The following is a 17,081-nucleotide window of genomic DNA, read 5'->3' as shown; positions in this document are numbered from 1 at the left end:
GCACATCAAAGATAAGATGACATGCTCATAAAACTTAAAAGGAAACATTGCATAGGTCTGAGAATGGTTGAGGGAAAAACAGAAAGGATGAAAAATAAGAAAAACACAGTACTATGGGCTGCAAGTTAACAATCAACAATGCAAGAAAGCAGAGGAGAAAAATGGTAAAATACATGAATGTCAACAAAAGGCAAAGCAAAGGTAAAACGTCAATGCCCACCCACGTACCTACAACGAAGAAAACAATCTTTAGGCAGAAAGGCATCCTTTACACACATCCACTCCCTTTCCACACAAAACTCCCACACTACAACACCAAAACCAAGCAAACCTACAAACTCCTACACCACGCACAACCAACCTACCCCCGAGACACAAACATATCAGCTGGCCAGGCCAAAAATGAACGTGGACACCAGGGAAACAACAACAAAGATGCAGAAGAAAGCACACTACAGGACACACAAACTCAACCATGCCAAAAATGCCCAAGCTCAAAGGGAGGAAGGAAAGAGAGGACAAACACACAAAAAATGCTCAGCGTAGACGCAAAGCTACAGGTGAAGCGAACTTCACCAACCATTCACAAAAAGTGGTAGAGACGAGTGACTTAAAACACAGTCAACTCCAACCAACGCCCACAAGGGAGGCAAACCTAAGCCAACCCACAACCACAAAATAGTGGTAGGCCAGAGGGACTCTGACAAAAAGAGCCTTCGCACACACAAACACACACCCCCAACAGTGAGAGAAACACAGCCTCCCACAACAACCATAAGGGGTGAAATAACCACATAGCCCACAAAGGTGACAAACCAATTTCACCCACAACCACCAAATGTAGTGATAGGCTAAAGAGACTCCGCAACAAAGAGCCTACTCACAGACACACCCACACGGGTGAAAAAAAACACACACTCAGAATAACACAAGGGGATCTCACTGGCTGAGCAGCAGACACCACACAAAGCCCAGTGCCTTTGACCCTAACTGCATTGTAGCAGCCTTTTCCTTAAAGGTAGACACTGGTGATAAACACGGGGACTCCAGTTTCCATGTGATTACAGTCGGAGAGACTGGAGGAGTGAGACTCACCCACAGACAAGGTCCAAAAACCGAGTGTTCACAAAGCAAAAAACTCTGGGAGGACTAAGTGGGCAGAACCTATTCTGCTACCTTAAGTTTACTACTTTAATTTTTTACAACTTCTAAGTGAAAATTTACTAGAAAAAATGTGAGTTACATTTCTCCAACCACCGAGTAAGACAATCTGCTTACTCTTGTGAAGGTGGGTAACATCCCTCCTTAAACCACTCTTACCCCTCCCGCAACCCATCACCTTTTGCTGTAAGTCTGCTCCTTTTGCCACCCACTTCCGTGTCATTCCCACATTTACTACTCAAATCTGTGTGGAGAGCTCCGCACATATTAAGTATAGCAAAAAGTTACATTTTGTAGTATGCTTTGTAGTACATTTTGAAGCACTACAAACCTACTACTAAGTGCAGTCTGAGATTCCTGTCAGTGTTCTGGTGTCCCTGCAAACAGAAGGGCATTATTATTTTAATGTTTATGATTATCAATAAGGATCGTAAGATGCAGAACTACAGCTATCCTCACAGGGTCCTGCCATAATGCCTTTACTTATGGGCACAGAGAATCAGCTAAAAGGGTTACCCAATTTCTTCCGATGGTATGTGGCACTGCAAAGCAAATGATCACTTGTAAATTAAGAGGGGAAATAAAGTTTGAATTCTGCGGGTGTGAACGACAGAGACCGAGAAAGTTTAAGGTAATACAAGTATTTTCATACATTCACATTGAGACACTTTACATATACGTTCCCCATTACTAAATGGCAGCACACTCTCCAACCCCACTTCAAACAGTGATTGAACGCTGCCATTCTAGAAGCTGTCCTATACTCCAGCGCCTGTACCTTAGTGCTGAGGAAGAAATCAGCTATTGTATTCATGTTACCTGTGCACTCTTCTGTCTGGACTCGTCCAGCTGCTGCTGGGTCACATGTGCCTCCTGCTCTGCCTTGATTTTTAAGAGCGCCAGGTCCTGCTCATGCCGCTGCTGCTGAGCCTGCCAAAGAACCAAGAAGACAGTATTGCTGCAGGTGTGAGAACACAAAGAGGCTCGGAATCAAGCGAGGCCGGAAAAGTAATTAACAAGATGCCCTTTAATCACAGAAGAGAAAATCTGGCTACCCGACCGTAACAGTAGCTTTGCTGTATGGCGGTCTGGCTTCACAAAAGCATAGGTCTGAATCCAAGCTTTGCATAGGTTTGTTACAAAGTAATACAGCAAAAGTTACTTGCCATTCATATTTTTCTAGCACTGCTAGTGTAGCAAAGCATGGTGAACAATTCTGTTTCAGAAGAAAAGTCGTCAGGATAATTACTGGAAACAGAAGAGCAACCAATCCATCGAAATTTTGCTTTCATTTGCAAACAAAAGAACAACCAATCAGGTGATATAGAAAGCACAATCTTTACTCTCTTTTAGGCGTTAGAACAAGATACCTCATGGAGCCTCATTCCAAACAACGGACTTGGAGAGACCTGAATCATCAGTAAAGAATACTTCCACTAGAAATGCATCATTCCGGGCACTTGCCACTGGAAAGACGCTCCTTCGTGCTGGGTGGAGTTATTATCCAATAAACACATCATTACTATATTCTTGGATTGTTTGGACATTGTATCATTTCGACATTTGGCGACGAGGATGGGATGGTTATTTTAAAGAACCAATCCCTTCGGCATACGCTAATTTACTAGCGTCTATTAGGATGCATTGTATCTTTTGTGACTCGCGATTGACAGCGCGCTTCGTATTTCCTTCAGCGACGCGCACGCTTGTTATTCAAATACAACAGCGATGCGCACGCTTTGATATTTGTGCATTAGTTGAAAGAAATTCACTGCGACGCGTACGCTTGTTATTCAGTTACAGCAGCGATGTGCACGCTTTGACATTTGTGCATTAGTTGAAATTCACTACGCGCATACAGTTTTACAGCGATGCGCACGCTTTGATTTTGGTGCATTATTTGAAGGAAATTCAGCACGCGCATACAGTTTCAACAGCGATGCGCACGCTTTGATGATTTGATATACAGTTTCAACAGCGTAGAGCACGCTTTAAGGTTATTGCATTACTGGAATTCATCAATCAAAGCAATTCTCTCTTCCACAGCGACACACACGCTTTATTTGCTTGTATTTTTACTAAGTGTCCAAGTATATCTCAGTCCAGTCATCGTGTGTCAACAGCGACATTTTTATTTTCATTATGTGCATGCCCTTTTACACACGTTTTAATTTATTATTTAAGTGTATTTTGTGATTTTATCCCTACAATGGCTAATCCTCAATTACAACAGGTTACTCAACCACCTCCTTTTCTAAGCAAACCTGGTACCCCCGAAATTATCTGGTCAGAATGGTTTGGGCTCTTTGAAAATAATTTAATTGCCATTGACGCATGAGCATATTCCCCTGCTCGCAAATTTGCAATAATTTTTGGTTGTCTTGGCCAAGCTGCACAAAGAATTGTCAAAAGTATTGTTCCTATTCCGCCTCCGGCATCCCATGCAGGTGATGGCCAGTGGAATTTTTACCTTGAAGCTATTACTCGCCTTAAAAAACAGTTTTCAGAAGAACCAAACATTATGCTAGAATGTCATAATTTCTACACAAGGAAACAAAAGGGAGAGGAGAAAGTTGAAGAGTACATATCTGCACTCAGAGTCTTGTCAACAACATGTGATTTTGGTCCATTATCTGATAATTAAATTAGAGACCAGCTTGTTTTTAATTGCGTTTCTCGAAAAATTAAAGAGAGTATTTCAGGATGCAAAAATCCTTCTCTTTCTGAGGTAATTGACCTTGCTTTAAGCATTGAGCGTTCAACTCTCTCCAGTAAAGGAATACAGAATTCTTTGAAATGTGGTATTAATATGGTTTCATCATCAGATACTGAACATGACAGTGCCATTTATGCTGTAAATGTAAGAAGTAAAAATGTTAAAGTTCCACATTAGGAATTCCCCAAATTGTCCTGCAACTAACAAACGTTGTGTAATTTATAAAAAGATTGGACACTTTCAAGGGATATGTAGGAATACCAGGAAGTCAGTGAATGTGAACTATGTTGATTCAGAGATCGATGAATGTAGCAGTTCTCTTAACAACATAATAGTCACGTTAGATTGTGATGGAGAAATTGAATCCATTAATGGTCCTTTATGTTCTGCTGTAATTGATGGTGTTTCACTACAAGTAATGGCTGACTCAGGGTCACCAATTACAATCTTGAGGGACTCTACTTTTTATGTTTTATGGAAAAGGAAAGCCTGATGTAAACCCTAAAGCATTTGGGGAAGAAGACAAACATGATTGGGCATTTTACCGGTTTAGTACAATGTCTCGGAAGGGAAACAATGACAAAAATTTACTTAGCAGAAAAAGGTAAAAATATAGGTGGCTGGAAAGATCTTGCTCGTATGGGTTTATATTTGGTTCCTGGGGATGAAAATCCAATTAAGGAAGGGGAACTTCCTGTGTGCAACATTGAATGCAACATGTCAGATTCTGAAGTTTTAAAGAAGGTTATTTCTGAGTTCAAACCAGTGTTCAGTGACAAAGTGGGCAGTGTTAAAGGTTTTGAACACCGGATCAGGTTAACCCCTGGGGCCCAACCTGTTTCTTACAGAGTAGGCTCTGTTCCCTTAAGCGTGAGAAGTGAATTAAAAGAGACTCTGAAGAATTTGTGCGATCAAGGTATTCTAGAACCTACTGATTCTTCAATGTGGGTAGCTCCCATCGTCGTCGCGCACAAAAAGTCTGGCAAAAATAGACTTTGCGCAGACTTGCGTGCGCTTAATAAAAATATTATCATAGACTGCCACCCCCTTCCTAAGATCCATGAGTTACTTGCAAATATCGGAGGTGTTAAGTGGTTTTCGCTGATCGTTTTAAGATCAGCATACCACCAAGTTTTTTTAGCGAGAAATTCCCAAGAGTTAACAACTTTTATTACACCTTTTGGGGCATACACATTTTTACGACTTCCATTCGGCTTAGCATCGGCTGGAAGCGTTTTTCCAAAAATCATGGATTCTCTTTTTTGTAAAGTTGAGGGTGTACAGGCCTACCTTGACGATATTTAGATTTTTGCGAAGTCTATTGAAGAACATAATATAATTTTGAAATGTGTTATATCAATTTTGATGTCAAGGAATATGACTGTACGATCAGAAAAGTGTAAGTTCGCAGTTCAAGAACTAGAATATTTGGGAGACAATTTCTAAGCAAGGGATTAAACCTACATTTTCGGTTATTAGAGCCATTGAGGATGCTAAACACCCCACAGACAAAGATTTCTTGGGGTCTTTTTTAGGATGGCCGAATATTATGCTAGATTTGTTCCATCCTATGCTCAAGTGGTTGAGCCGTTACACATGCTTTTAAGAAAAGGTAATAGCTTCAAATGGTCTTCTGATCTTGACAAATTTTTCAGTGAAGTTAAGAAAATGAAGTTAAGCTCTACATGTTTTCAGAGATGATTGTTCATCAATTATTACTGTAGATGCCAGTATTTCAGGACTTGGGGCCGTACTTACACAAAGAGTAAAAGGTCAGGAACAGACAGTAGCTTTCGCATCAAGGTCTCTCAAGTCTTTTGAACGTCAATACAGTACAATTGAGAGAGAAGCAGTGGCATGCGTATGGGCAGTCCAAAAATTTTAAATGTACATATGGGGTCGGAAATTTGAACTGGTGACTGATCACAAACCTCTGATTTATATTTTTGACAGGGTCAATTCCTCTTGTATGTCTGCTAGGTTAATGAGGTTAGTGTCAAAACTTCAAGAGTTCCATTTTGATGTGAAACATATTCAGGGCGGAAAGAATTTTCGTGCAGACTGCCTTTCTAGGTTATCAATGATCAAAGATGATGAGGAGGACATTTCCAATGAGGATACTGAATGCGTTGCTGTTGTGGATGCTGTGTATGAATATAGTTCTGTTTTATCAGAAAAAGATTGGAAGCTGGCTTGTGAGAAAGACAGTATTCTTCAGAAAGTAATTGATTACTCTACCCATTGTTGGTCAGAACCTAGGGGGTCTAGATGGTGATTTACGTAGATTCGCTCAAGTTGCTGAGGAACTTTCTGTGGAGAATGGCATTGTTTGGAGAGGTGACAAGTTCATTCCTACATTTAGTTTACGTGCTTCGATTGTGAAAGAAGCACATCAGGGTCATCTAGGTGTCACTAAAACAATTATGAAAATAAAACAACATTACTGGTGGCGCTGATTAGACACTCATGTGAGGAAGGTTGTTGATGATTGTCCGGAGTGCCTTTTGTCTGACAAGCACTGGCAAACCTTGAAAATTCCTTTACATCCTACTGAATTTCCACGTATTTCTTGGGAGAAAATTGGTCTGGATTTTTCCGGTCCTTAATCCATTTTAGATCAAGAAAAGAAATATGTCATTTTATTGGTCGATTATTATTCTAAATGGATGTATTATGATTTTGTAAAAGCTCCTGATACTGATTCAACAATCTCTTTCTTAAAGAAGATTTTCAGTTTGGAAGGTTCTCCTAAAGTGATCATTACCGATAATGGTACTCATTTCGTATCTGAAAAGATGGCAAATTTCTAAGTGAGTTAAATATTAAACAACTCCAGGTTGCTTTATATTCTCCTCCATCGAATGGTTTGGTGGAGAGGGGAAGGATTAGTTACTTACCTGTAATCCTAGTTCTCTTCCAGGGGTATCCTCATCAAAGTCAGGAGACCTGCCCCGAGGGACATAAGCCTTTCGGCCATCCAGTCTAGGGTCTTTTGCAGGCGACCTAGATCTTCCCCGACCGTCCCGCCTGGCTTCCCTTGTGGGCGAGCGGGACCCCCTTGGCGCCCTGGTGGGTAGATCCACAGGCGTGGAGCGCCTGGGTGGGCTACGTTTGTCTATCTCCTCCACCATGTCCTGGAGAGCTGACCTGTGGCACGGGCTGGCATATTCCTGCATACGCCTGGTAGCCCCATCGTCTCTCCAATGGTCCAGGGACCGGTACCATCTTGGCGACAGCCGGATGCGTCCCGCAGAAGGGTCTGGCCGACGTTCAGGGGTCCTGTGCACCGGGCTTCTAGATCTGGAGTGTGCAGTAGAGGAGCCAGAGGACCGATGAGAAGAATGGTGAGAAGCAGATTCTGTCACCATGATTGTGTCCGAGCGCCTCGACGTCGAGCGCTCCCTTCTCGCCGCCGACCGCTTCCGAGGAGTCGGGGGATCAAACAACCTCGATCCCGAGCGGCTATGCGAACGTTCATAGTCTCTCGACGTCGAGCGGCGATGAACAGCCGCCGACGGAGCCTTCTGCCTTGACGTCGAGCGATGGTGTCTGGTCGTCGACGGGGACCTCAGCCTCGACGTCGAACGTCGATGACCTGTCGCCGATGGAGGCTTCTCTCTTGACGCTGAATGGCCTGTCGTCGACGGAGCTCTCTGCCTCGACGCCGAATGGCGATGGTCAGTCGCCGACGTAGAGCCATGCCTCGACGTCGGATGCCTGTGCGACGACGGCGGAGGGGTATTGGGCACCCTCGACGCCGAACGCCGCTGCTGCTGCACCGACGGGGACCGCGTCCTCGACGCCGATCGACAAGCACCCGTCGACGGCAGAGGAGTCACCTTCCTCGACGCCGATCGTCGCCTGGTTGACGACGGCGAGGTGACGTCCCTCGACGCCGATCGTCGCCTGGCTGACGACGGCGGAGGGGTAATGGATCTCGACGCCGACCGTCGCCCGGTTGACGGCGGCGGAGTAGCCTTCCTCGACGCCGGTCGCCGCCCGGTTGACGACGGCGGAGGCGATGTCGAAGACGCCGCCTTCGATGACGCACCTGGCCTTCCTCTCGATGGCGAGCCCGCCGTCGACGGCAGCTTCCCAGAGGAAAATCCTTCCTGTGGATCTTTTCTCAGCGCCGAGCCCGACGCTGAGGTAGAAGGACGTGAAGACTTCTTCTTTGAAGACGAATGGGCCTTCTTGGAGCCCTTCTTCACTGGGGACCTTCCTCTCGAAGCTCTGTGGGCCAGGCCATAAATCCGAATTCTCTCCCTGTCCTTGAGAGTCCTGCTTGATAGGTTCTCACAGTGTGGACAGGTTTCAGGATCATGGTCATCAGGCAGGCAAACAATACAGACCTCGTGGCTGTCTGTCTTGGCCTTCTTGCTGTTGCAAGATGGACATCTATCAAAAAGAGATGGCATTTTCGAAGTAAAATGCCCTCCAAACTGCTCAAAAAAGGCAGTATCTTACTTGACAAGGTGGTAGACGTCGAAGTAAGAGCAAAAAGCTTGAAAAAGAAGCAATCTTCTGCAGAAAATTCAGAAAATTAGTGGAGCTGTGTTAGCCAGGGTCCTTCACTGAAGGAGCCGGAAAGAACAACTGCCTAACTGCCACTCCTGAGGCATGATGGGATTCAGGGGGTCATGAGTGCCTTAAAGGCACAGTGTTAGTTTTTTGTTATTTAGCTACAGGTTAGCTTTTCAGTCTGGTTAGACTGTGTGTTTGCAATGCAGCCTGGGAGCTTTCTATGCTTCCAGTGAGTTCTGAGAATTTCTACTGCTTTTTGAGCATTAAAACAATTCCTAAACAAGCTTTGGTGTTGTTTTCTCCTGTTTCTAATGCTTATTATTCATGTATGGTGGAAATTCTTCACAGCATATTTCAGCTCTAATGTGATCTGGCTGCTATTGCTTGTTTTTTATATATATATATGGTTTATATAAATATGTGTATTTATATGTGGGGCACATATAATATAGTGTTTCCGGGGTCCCGCACGTAGGCGGGAATATTCTAATGCTTATGACTATTGATGAGGATCCCCTGGAAGAGAAATAAAGTAATCAAAGAAGGGATTCAGTCTGCGTTGGCATCTAACCTAAATGTTGAAGATTTTATTAAACAGAGAGTGTGGAGTTATAACACTGCACCGCATTGTACCACTGGGGTCTAGCCTTTTGCTTTGTTGAGGGGCTGGGAACCACATTTTGTCTTATTTCTAACATGGTTACAAAATATTGCTGGAGAAAAGAAAATTAATTTGAAAGAAGTGTGTGAGAATGTGAATGCTATACAAAATCAAATGAAAATAAATTTTGATAAAAAGCATAATGCTTTCAATACGGATGTACTGGTTGGGGGACTGGGTTTCAATTAAAAAGCCAAATAGAATTAGAAAAGGGGAATCTAAATACTTTGATCCAGTCCAAGTACTTAAAGTTAGCAAAGGAGCTCTTTTTATTGACAAAAAAGGTTGGTGGAACAAACGACAACTTGTAAAGATTTCTCATTGTCAAGTAGAGATTATGCTGAGTAGGCGGGGTGGTACAATAGAGGGTAGAGAATGTAGTCACTGGCTAGATATTCCTAGTAAAGTCGAGACTCCAATTCAGTCTACCCCTATTCACTCTCGTGCTCGTTCAAATGTTAAAAATGTTGTTACATGTTCTTCTCGTGGTCAGACAATTAAGGTCCCTAAAAGATTTAATAGTTTTGTCAGATATTAAGAACTGTATTTTTAACCTTTTTCCATTTTTTTTATTTTTTTAGGATTTTGACTTTTTGTTCTTTTTATTGTAAGGGGGAAGGTGGTGTAGAGGTAAGTGTGCATTGCGCGTTCTCGCGCGATGCTTCAATGTTCTTTATTGTTCTTGTGTTAGGTATTATGCTCTTATGGTGTTTGAATATGGCTCATGCAAGCTCGGTGTGTCTGTTCAATGGTGGTTTGAGCGAGGACCAGTAGTCACTGTTGGACTTGCCACTTTGCCACTGGAAGGACGCTTCTTCATGCTGGGTGGAGTTATTATCCAATAAACACATCTTTACTACATTCTTGGATTGTTTGGACATTGTATCATTTCGACAGTCAGCTATTCAGTCTTGACAATTCCGATGTGAAAAAAACCCTAAAAAAACATAACTTTATTGACATCGCCAGCCTCACATACTTTATGATGCAGGACTGGTATTTAGGTACACTACTGCATTTTTATTACAAAACTAAGGGTGGAATGCATGTGCTTAAATGCAATAACCAATGGTGCCTTAAATTTATCAATTTTTCGGCTATTCGTTCTACTTTGTTTCCAGCTCAATGTTAGCTACACAGAACAGATAGAAACTATGATTTATAAGTCGGCAGGCAGCTAGGAAAACTTGGCTGGCCCAAAGGTCTTAAGTAGGCATAACGCTGTTAACGATATTGGAAATTTGTAAATCGTATGAACAGTAGTGTCCAAACTTAGATGGCTTTCTGTTACTCTCCTGGAGAGCAGTTTTTACAAATAGGCAAACATCTCTTCTATAACATAGGTTCTTCCTTGATCAAACATTAAGGGTAGATGACAAAGCAATAAGAAGAAGAAGAAGAAGTCAGAATGAAGTTTATTTAGACCATTGATCTTTAAACCACAGCCACTAGCCTCCTGCAGGCCCTCGAACTCTTGTACAGGGTCAACAATCTCACCCTCTTCAGCCTCCTCCTGCTGCTCTTGATACTCCTCTTCCATCAGCCTTTATACTTCCCTTCAGGCCTCATTCTTGGAACCGGCATCAGCGGCACCAGAGACTTCGGGACCGGTGTTGATGGAAGTTCCACTGGGATAGTAGAAGACACTGGGTGAGGTTGTCCTGGCACCGGACCGAAGCCAGACGGCGCTGGAGAGGATCTGTCCAAAGGCACTCTTTCCTCCAAGGACTGCACTGGTGTCGAGAACCTCGGGGTCGGGAGAGGCCAACTCCCTGGAGCCATTCGCATAAAAGGCACGAGAGGTGCCGGAGGAAAGTGAGGTGGCAAGCCTCCCAGGGAGTAGGCCAGTGGACCCATGGGGTCAACCGGCACAGTAGAAGGGTTAGCCGCTCTAGCAAACAAACCATACATCTTATTGAGGAAATGCGAAGAATGCGTACCTGGAGTCGGGAAGGTAGGATATCCTGGATCGAGACCACTCGAGGAGGCAACCTAATTAGCTCAGATTGCAGTGCCGGAGACCCTGGAGCCGGGGGTGGAAAGGCCGGCGGCGGAGGCGTTGTTTCTCTCAGCGCCGGTGAAGCTCTCAGAGCCAGAGTCACCTAAGGATAAGGAGAAGGAGATACTTCGTCCTTGCGGTGACGTCCGAGAACCGGAGACACCGACTTCGGTGTTCCATCCATTGATGAACAACGTTGAGATCTATGGCGCTGCTACTTTTTATGTTTCCTCAACAACTTCGAGGTATGCGGAGTCAGTGACTTGGACCAGGACTTCGACATCTTTCCTGTTTTTTTGCCTAAGCCATAAACAGTGTGGCCTCCCTCTCCTTTAAGGCCTTGGGATTCATGCGCCTGCATGACAAACACTTGTGGTTTGACAAGAGGCACCACAAACAATATTCATGGGTGTCAGTAATCGATATCTGACTCCCACATTCCCTGCATGGCTTTAAAACAGACTTCCTCTGGGTAGCCATGATCGCTGCTACAATTACACAAAGTACTTGCAACAAAGAAACTCCCAGAACTGGAGAGCCCTGGAAAAACCGTAATGCGTTGACAGCGCAGAAAAAAGGGAGCCGACGTCAGCCCTCCGAAGAGGTCTTCTTATGGCTCCAATGATGTAATGCAGAGTCGAGCGCAGAGCCATTCCATTGTGACGTCCTCATCAACGTGGGAGAGATATGGAGAAAAGTTTACGTGGAATACTGGGCATGGGGTAATTCAAAAGGTGAGGAATCCACAGGCAAATGTATTCATCAGAAATTTAAATATGCAAAACAAATGAAAGAACGCCCAGTGTAAAGGCCCACACACTGAGATTTATATCAATTGATTTTGCCTGCTAGTAGAGATTGGCTACAAATAGCACCTGCAAGTGAGCTTCTCAAACTTCCATGAAAACATCTGTCATCATGATGATTCTGTCCACCATAGCTAGGAATGGGGAGGCCTGAGTTAATGTTGTCTGACAACCCTCACCACAGTAGAGCTTACTTGACGTGGTGAGATACTGTACTAACAGAAATATGACATGAGGCCTAGTAATGCCTTGTAAAGTATGAAGTTCAAAAACAACGATTCCCTGATAATGTTCAAAGCTTTGTCATTTGCTCTGCAGATGTAAATGCTTTGCAGAGATGTGTATCCAAGGTCGCTCCTAGAAACTGTACGAGTGGAGGACTTCAAGGCATAAGTGTCAGATCCAGCTGATTGAAAAGACCATTGCATACTGTTGTGAAGGTGTGGGCTTCCTACAAAGAAAGGGTGCCTTCACCAGCCATTCACTCAAGTTTGGGATACCTCTGGTTATGAAAAACAACTATTTAAGGAGGGTCAAGGGGAATATGTTTATAGACCATCCAAACTCAAATACCCCTAATGGAACTAAAAAGAACACGAAGAGTTGGAGGGTCTGTGAACCAAACTGCCGAGTCTATAAGGTCCTCATTAGGAAACTACACTTTTTGGATTACACTGAACCAGACCAAAGTGGTCACAAGACACTTGGTGTATTATAGATATCCTATCAGCCCACCCACTTGGCGGAGCCTCGTCATGTAGGACGTCTAGAACCAGGATGGTGTGTCCAAGCCTAGATGAATTGGCTAGACAGCACACAATTATGGATCATACAGTGGAAGTGTCCATGCCACTGCGCGGTGCTGGTAAAGTGCAGTGCAAACAGAGAAAGTGAATAAGTGATGCTAAAATGACGGTCAAGGCAAAAGAAAAATTTTTTATTGATATTCACCCGGACGCCAGATTAAAAAGAGATGCTGGACAGTGTGACAAAATCACTGTCTACTTTGCTGTGTTGTTAAATAGGCCAACATGTTTCTGCCAACAGGTGAAACTACACCGGCATTCTTCAGGGCCACTTATATGAGATGTTGCTACTGCAAAGGTACACTCTAATAATAGTATATAAAGTGAAGGTGATAAACCAAAAGTAAAGGACTGTCAATCAAAAATGGAGTGGTCACTAGGACCATCCTACCGTATCCTCTTGAATCATTTGTTGATAGAGGAAGCAGTCCTGTAAACAAAAACAGAAAGACAAAAAACTACTTTGTGTTCTTCAAACATAACACGCTTACTGGAGCAGTTAACCCCAAGAAGAGGGGTTGTGTTATTATGTTATGAGGACCAATATAGGAGTCAGCAAGGCCAGTCCCTATTAGAACATTTCTGAATACAAACGTTGAAAGCAGTTACTGCTTTCAACGTTTGTATTCAGAAATGTCTGTGGTTTATTCTAAATGCAACCTGTAATTAAATTGAGTGGCCGTTCTAATAGGGACTGGCCTTGCTGACTCCTATATTGGTCCTCATAACATAATAACACAACCCCTCTTCTTGGGGTTAACTGCTCCAGTAAGCGTGTTATGTTTGAAGAACACAAAGTAGTTTTTTGTCTTTCTGTTTTTGTTTACAGGACTGCTTCCTCTATCAACAAATGATTCAAGAGGATAAGGTAGGATGGTCCTAGTGACCACTCCATTTTTGATTGACAGTCCTTTACTTTTGGTTTATCACTTTTACTTTATATACTATTATTAGAGTGTACCTTTGCAGTAGCAACATCTCATATAAGTGGCCCTGAAGAATGCCGGTGTAGTTTCACCTGTTGGCAGAAACATGTTGGCCTATTTAACAACACAGCAAAGTAGACAGTGATTTTGTCACACTGTCCAGCATCTCTTTTTAATCTGGCGTCCGGGTGAATATCAATAAAAAGTTTTTCTTTTGCCTTGACCGTCATTTTAGCATCACTTATTCACTTTTTCTGTTTGCACTGCACTTTACCAGCACCGCCCAGTGGCATGGACACTTCCACTGTATGAACCATAATTGTGTGCTGTCTAGCCAATTCATCTAGGCTTGGACACACCATCCTGGTTCTAGACGTCCTACATGACGAGGCTCCGCCAAGTGGGTGGGCTGATAGGATATCTATAATACACCAAGTGTCTTGTGACCACTTTGGTCTGGTTCAGTGAAATCCAAAAAGTGTAGTTTCCTAATGAGGACCTTATAGACTCGGCAGTTTGGTTCACAGACCCTCCAACTCTTCTTGTTCTTTATACCTCTGGTTATCTCATTTCTGGAGAAAAGATGCCGCAGAGGACAGGCATTTTTTTATTTGTATTATTTATTTATTTATTAGAGAAATGCAGGCAATACATATTTGGTCAGATTACATTACAACTTCAATTGTACAAGTTGCATGCTTATTCTTTGTTGAGACACATAGCCTATTTCTTACGTCTTCCAATTACATCCGTTTTGTGCATTAGCATGATGTCTGACAGTACCGTTCTATTATATTTAACCCACATATACCAAACTGAACACGTTGGTGTACTAACCATTTTTCTTGCTTATATCATTGAGAACTATATAATAGGATCTCATATAATGTTTGCTTGTCATGCAGGATCTGATGGGGTCTGTGTTTCACCATGTCCTGTGTGCACTGTGGGGTGGGAGTATATATCTCCTGCTGGCTCTCCTGTTTCTTTGCCCATTAGGTATGCCTGGCATGCCCCCCCCAAACATTCTTTGGTCCATTACCTAGTGGGATCAGTTCATGGCACTCCTCTGAGTAGGTGTTACAGTATAAACTATCGCTGTGCCATGCTTCTAAAGTCGGGGTAGGGCCTCTAGCCCATCTTATTACTACTCTGCTTTTTGCAAGCAACATACCAACGGCTATCAATTTGCGGTCTGCCTTTCTTATTTGTTTGCTATAACCTAATAGCACTAGGAGAGCATCCATTTCGAGTGTGGTGCCGATTATGTTCCCAAGTTCTGTTGTGACCTTCTGCCAAAAAGAGTATATTCCGGGGCAGCGCCATGCCACGTGCATGAATCCTGCATTCTGTTTCGGGCATCTACGGCATGCTGCAATGCCCCGCAACCCGTACCTGTAATCTCTCAGGGGTGTAATACACGGATCAAGTCGCAACAGTATTTCAAACAGTCGTCCAAGATGTTTATATTTAGATCTCCTGGCCATTCTAGCCTCGCTTAGGCCATAGAGGGTCTATGGGCCTCCTGAGTGTAGGCGTATAATAGTGTGATGAATTTTACGGGGGACTTTTCTTTTATTAGTTATGTTAATGCTGGCATGTCTGGGGGCTCAGACATGTCATCTCCCAGTTGGGACCTCAGAGTGTGTCTGACTGTAAAGTATTGAAATCTGGTCATGGCTGTGGGGTGCATTCATTCAGTTGTTAGTGCGTCCCAGGTCTTAGCTGCTCCTTCGTGGAATAAGTCTTCCAACTTGTCCCTAGTGTTTCAAGGGCCTTGCCACCCCTTTCTCCCTCCCCAATGTGAACCTTGAGCACCATCCACTAACATTTGCGGTGTGTACAGCATCGCACCTGCCTGTCTCTCCAAGAGATCCCACAAGGCATGCAATGTGGTGTTCACTTTATCAAAGACCCAGTGACTCCTTCTAGGGGTGGAGAATAATATTTGAGGAAGTATAGTGGGGGCAATCACATCTCTCTCTATACTGTCTGTTGCCTGTGCAGACAGTAATGCGCAAAGGAGAGCTGAGCCACTTTATAATATAGATCTAGGTCTGATGCGCTTAATTTACCCATATCGTATGGCAGTGTTAGTGTCTCCCACTACACGTGCGGCTGCCTTCCAGCCCATGCCAGCTTTATCATGAGAGATCGTAGTGTAGTGAAAAATGTGTGTGTTAATAATATAGGGATGTTTTGAAATAGGAATAGAAATCTTGGAAGAGTTACCATTTTCATAATAGCAATGTGTCCTATTAAGGAAAGTGGTAGTCTATTCCAGTGATCTAGGTCTTTCTCGAGTTTTGCTATTGCTGTCCCGTAGTTTTCAAAAACAACTGTGGAGGGGCCTATATGTATTTGGATACCCAGATATCTGATCGGTTCTGTGGTCATTACCAGTGGAAATTCAAGGGTGACCTGCCTTGTGGCTGGGGTGAGGGGGAATATTACTGATTTTTCTAAGTTAACACGAACATCTGATACTCCTCCAAATCTAACCACTTCTCTCAGAATGGGGGAAATATTATATTCGGGGTTTCTGACATATATTAGCGTATGGTCCGCATATGCTCAGATAGTAAGCCTGTAGCCCGGGAAGCGGATTCCCCTGTGATATTCTGTACAGCACACGCCAATGGCTCTGCCACAAGAGCGTATAACATGGGAGACAGAGGGCATCCCTGTCTGGTGCCAGGAGAGATGTTAAAGGATGCGGTGACTGTGTTCCCAATTTTAACACGTGCCACTGGGATCATGTATAGAAGTTCAATGATTTTTAAGAAAATCTTCCTCACTCCCAGTTGGCTGAGGACCGCATAGAGTAATTCCCACTCGACTGAATCAAACGCTTTTTCAGCGTCTCGGAATATTGCCACGGCCTTCACTTCGGGATCTATTGGTTGTATTGTACCAAAAATCATGCGAAGATTGAACGTGATACTGCGCCCAGGAACAAAGTCAGACTGTTCCGGCCATACAGTGTGGGCAAGAGGGAAGACAACCTGTTTGCCAGTATTTGAGCATACAGTTTAGCGTTGACATTTAACAGGGAGAGTGGTCTGTACAAGAAGCAAGCGTCCGGAGGCTTACCCTGCTTTAATAGCGCAATTATTACAGCCTAACGCATTGATGGAGGCATAATACCTGTTTGTACCATTTCTTCAAATGGTGTGACCAAGTGGGGGGTTAAGAGATCCGGATATGCCTTGTAGAAGGCCACTGTTAGTCCATCTCCCCATGGTGCCTTCATAGACTGCATGCTCATAATGGCTGCTCGCACTTCAGATGCGTATAATGGAGCCATCAAATGCTCCCTATGTGCCGAAGCGAGCCATGTCATAACTATGTGTGTTAATTAATCCCATTCCCTCCATTTGGTGGTATACGTGAGCGATACAAATCTGAGAATTATTTGTGAATAACATCTGCGATGTTGCTCTCATCCTGCAGTATACTGCCGTCATCCGCCAGAAGTTCAG

The 17,081-nt window shown here is 43.7% G+C and overlaps 1 protein-coding gene across 2 annotated transcripts in view; it reads right to left on the bottom strand.

Annotated features, from left to right (window-relative positions):
- CEP350 (centrosomal protein 350) overlaps positions 1-17,081 on the bottom strand; it is a 1,459,870-nt gene that overhangs the window by 781,577 nt on the left and 661,212 nt on the right. For both annotated transcript variants that reach the window (XM_086955422.1, XM_086955428.1), the window contains exon 18: positions 1,981-2,091. In XM_086955422.1, coding sequence (XP_086811548.1) covers positions 1,981-2,091 — 111 coding nt within the window. The remainder of the gene's footprint in view (positions 1-1,980; positions 2,092-17,081) is intronic.

Source organism: Lissotriton vulgaris, chromosome 1_1, assembly GCF_964263255.1.
Source record: "Lissotriton vulgaris chromosome 1_1, aLisVul1.2, whole genome shotgun sequence".
NCBI lineage: Eukaryota > Metazoa > Chordata > Amphibia > Caudata > Salamandridae > Lissotriton > Lissotriton vulgaris.
The sequence above is the reverse complement of the archived record's forward strand: the minus strand, read 5'-3'. Positions and strand labels throughout refer to the sequence as shown.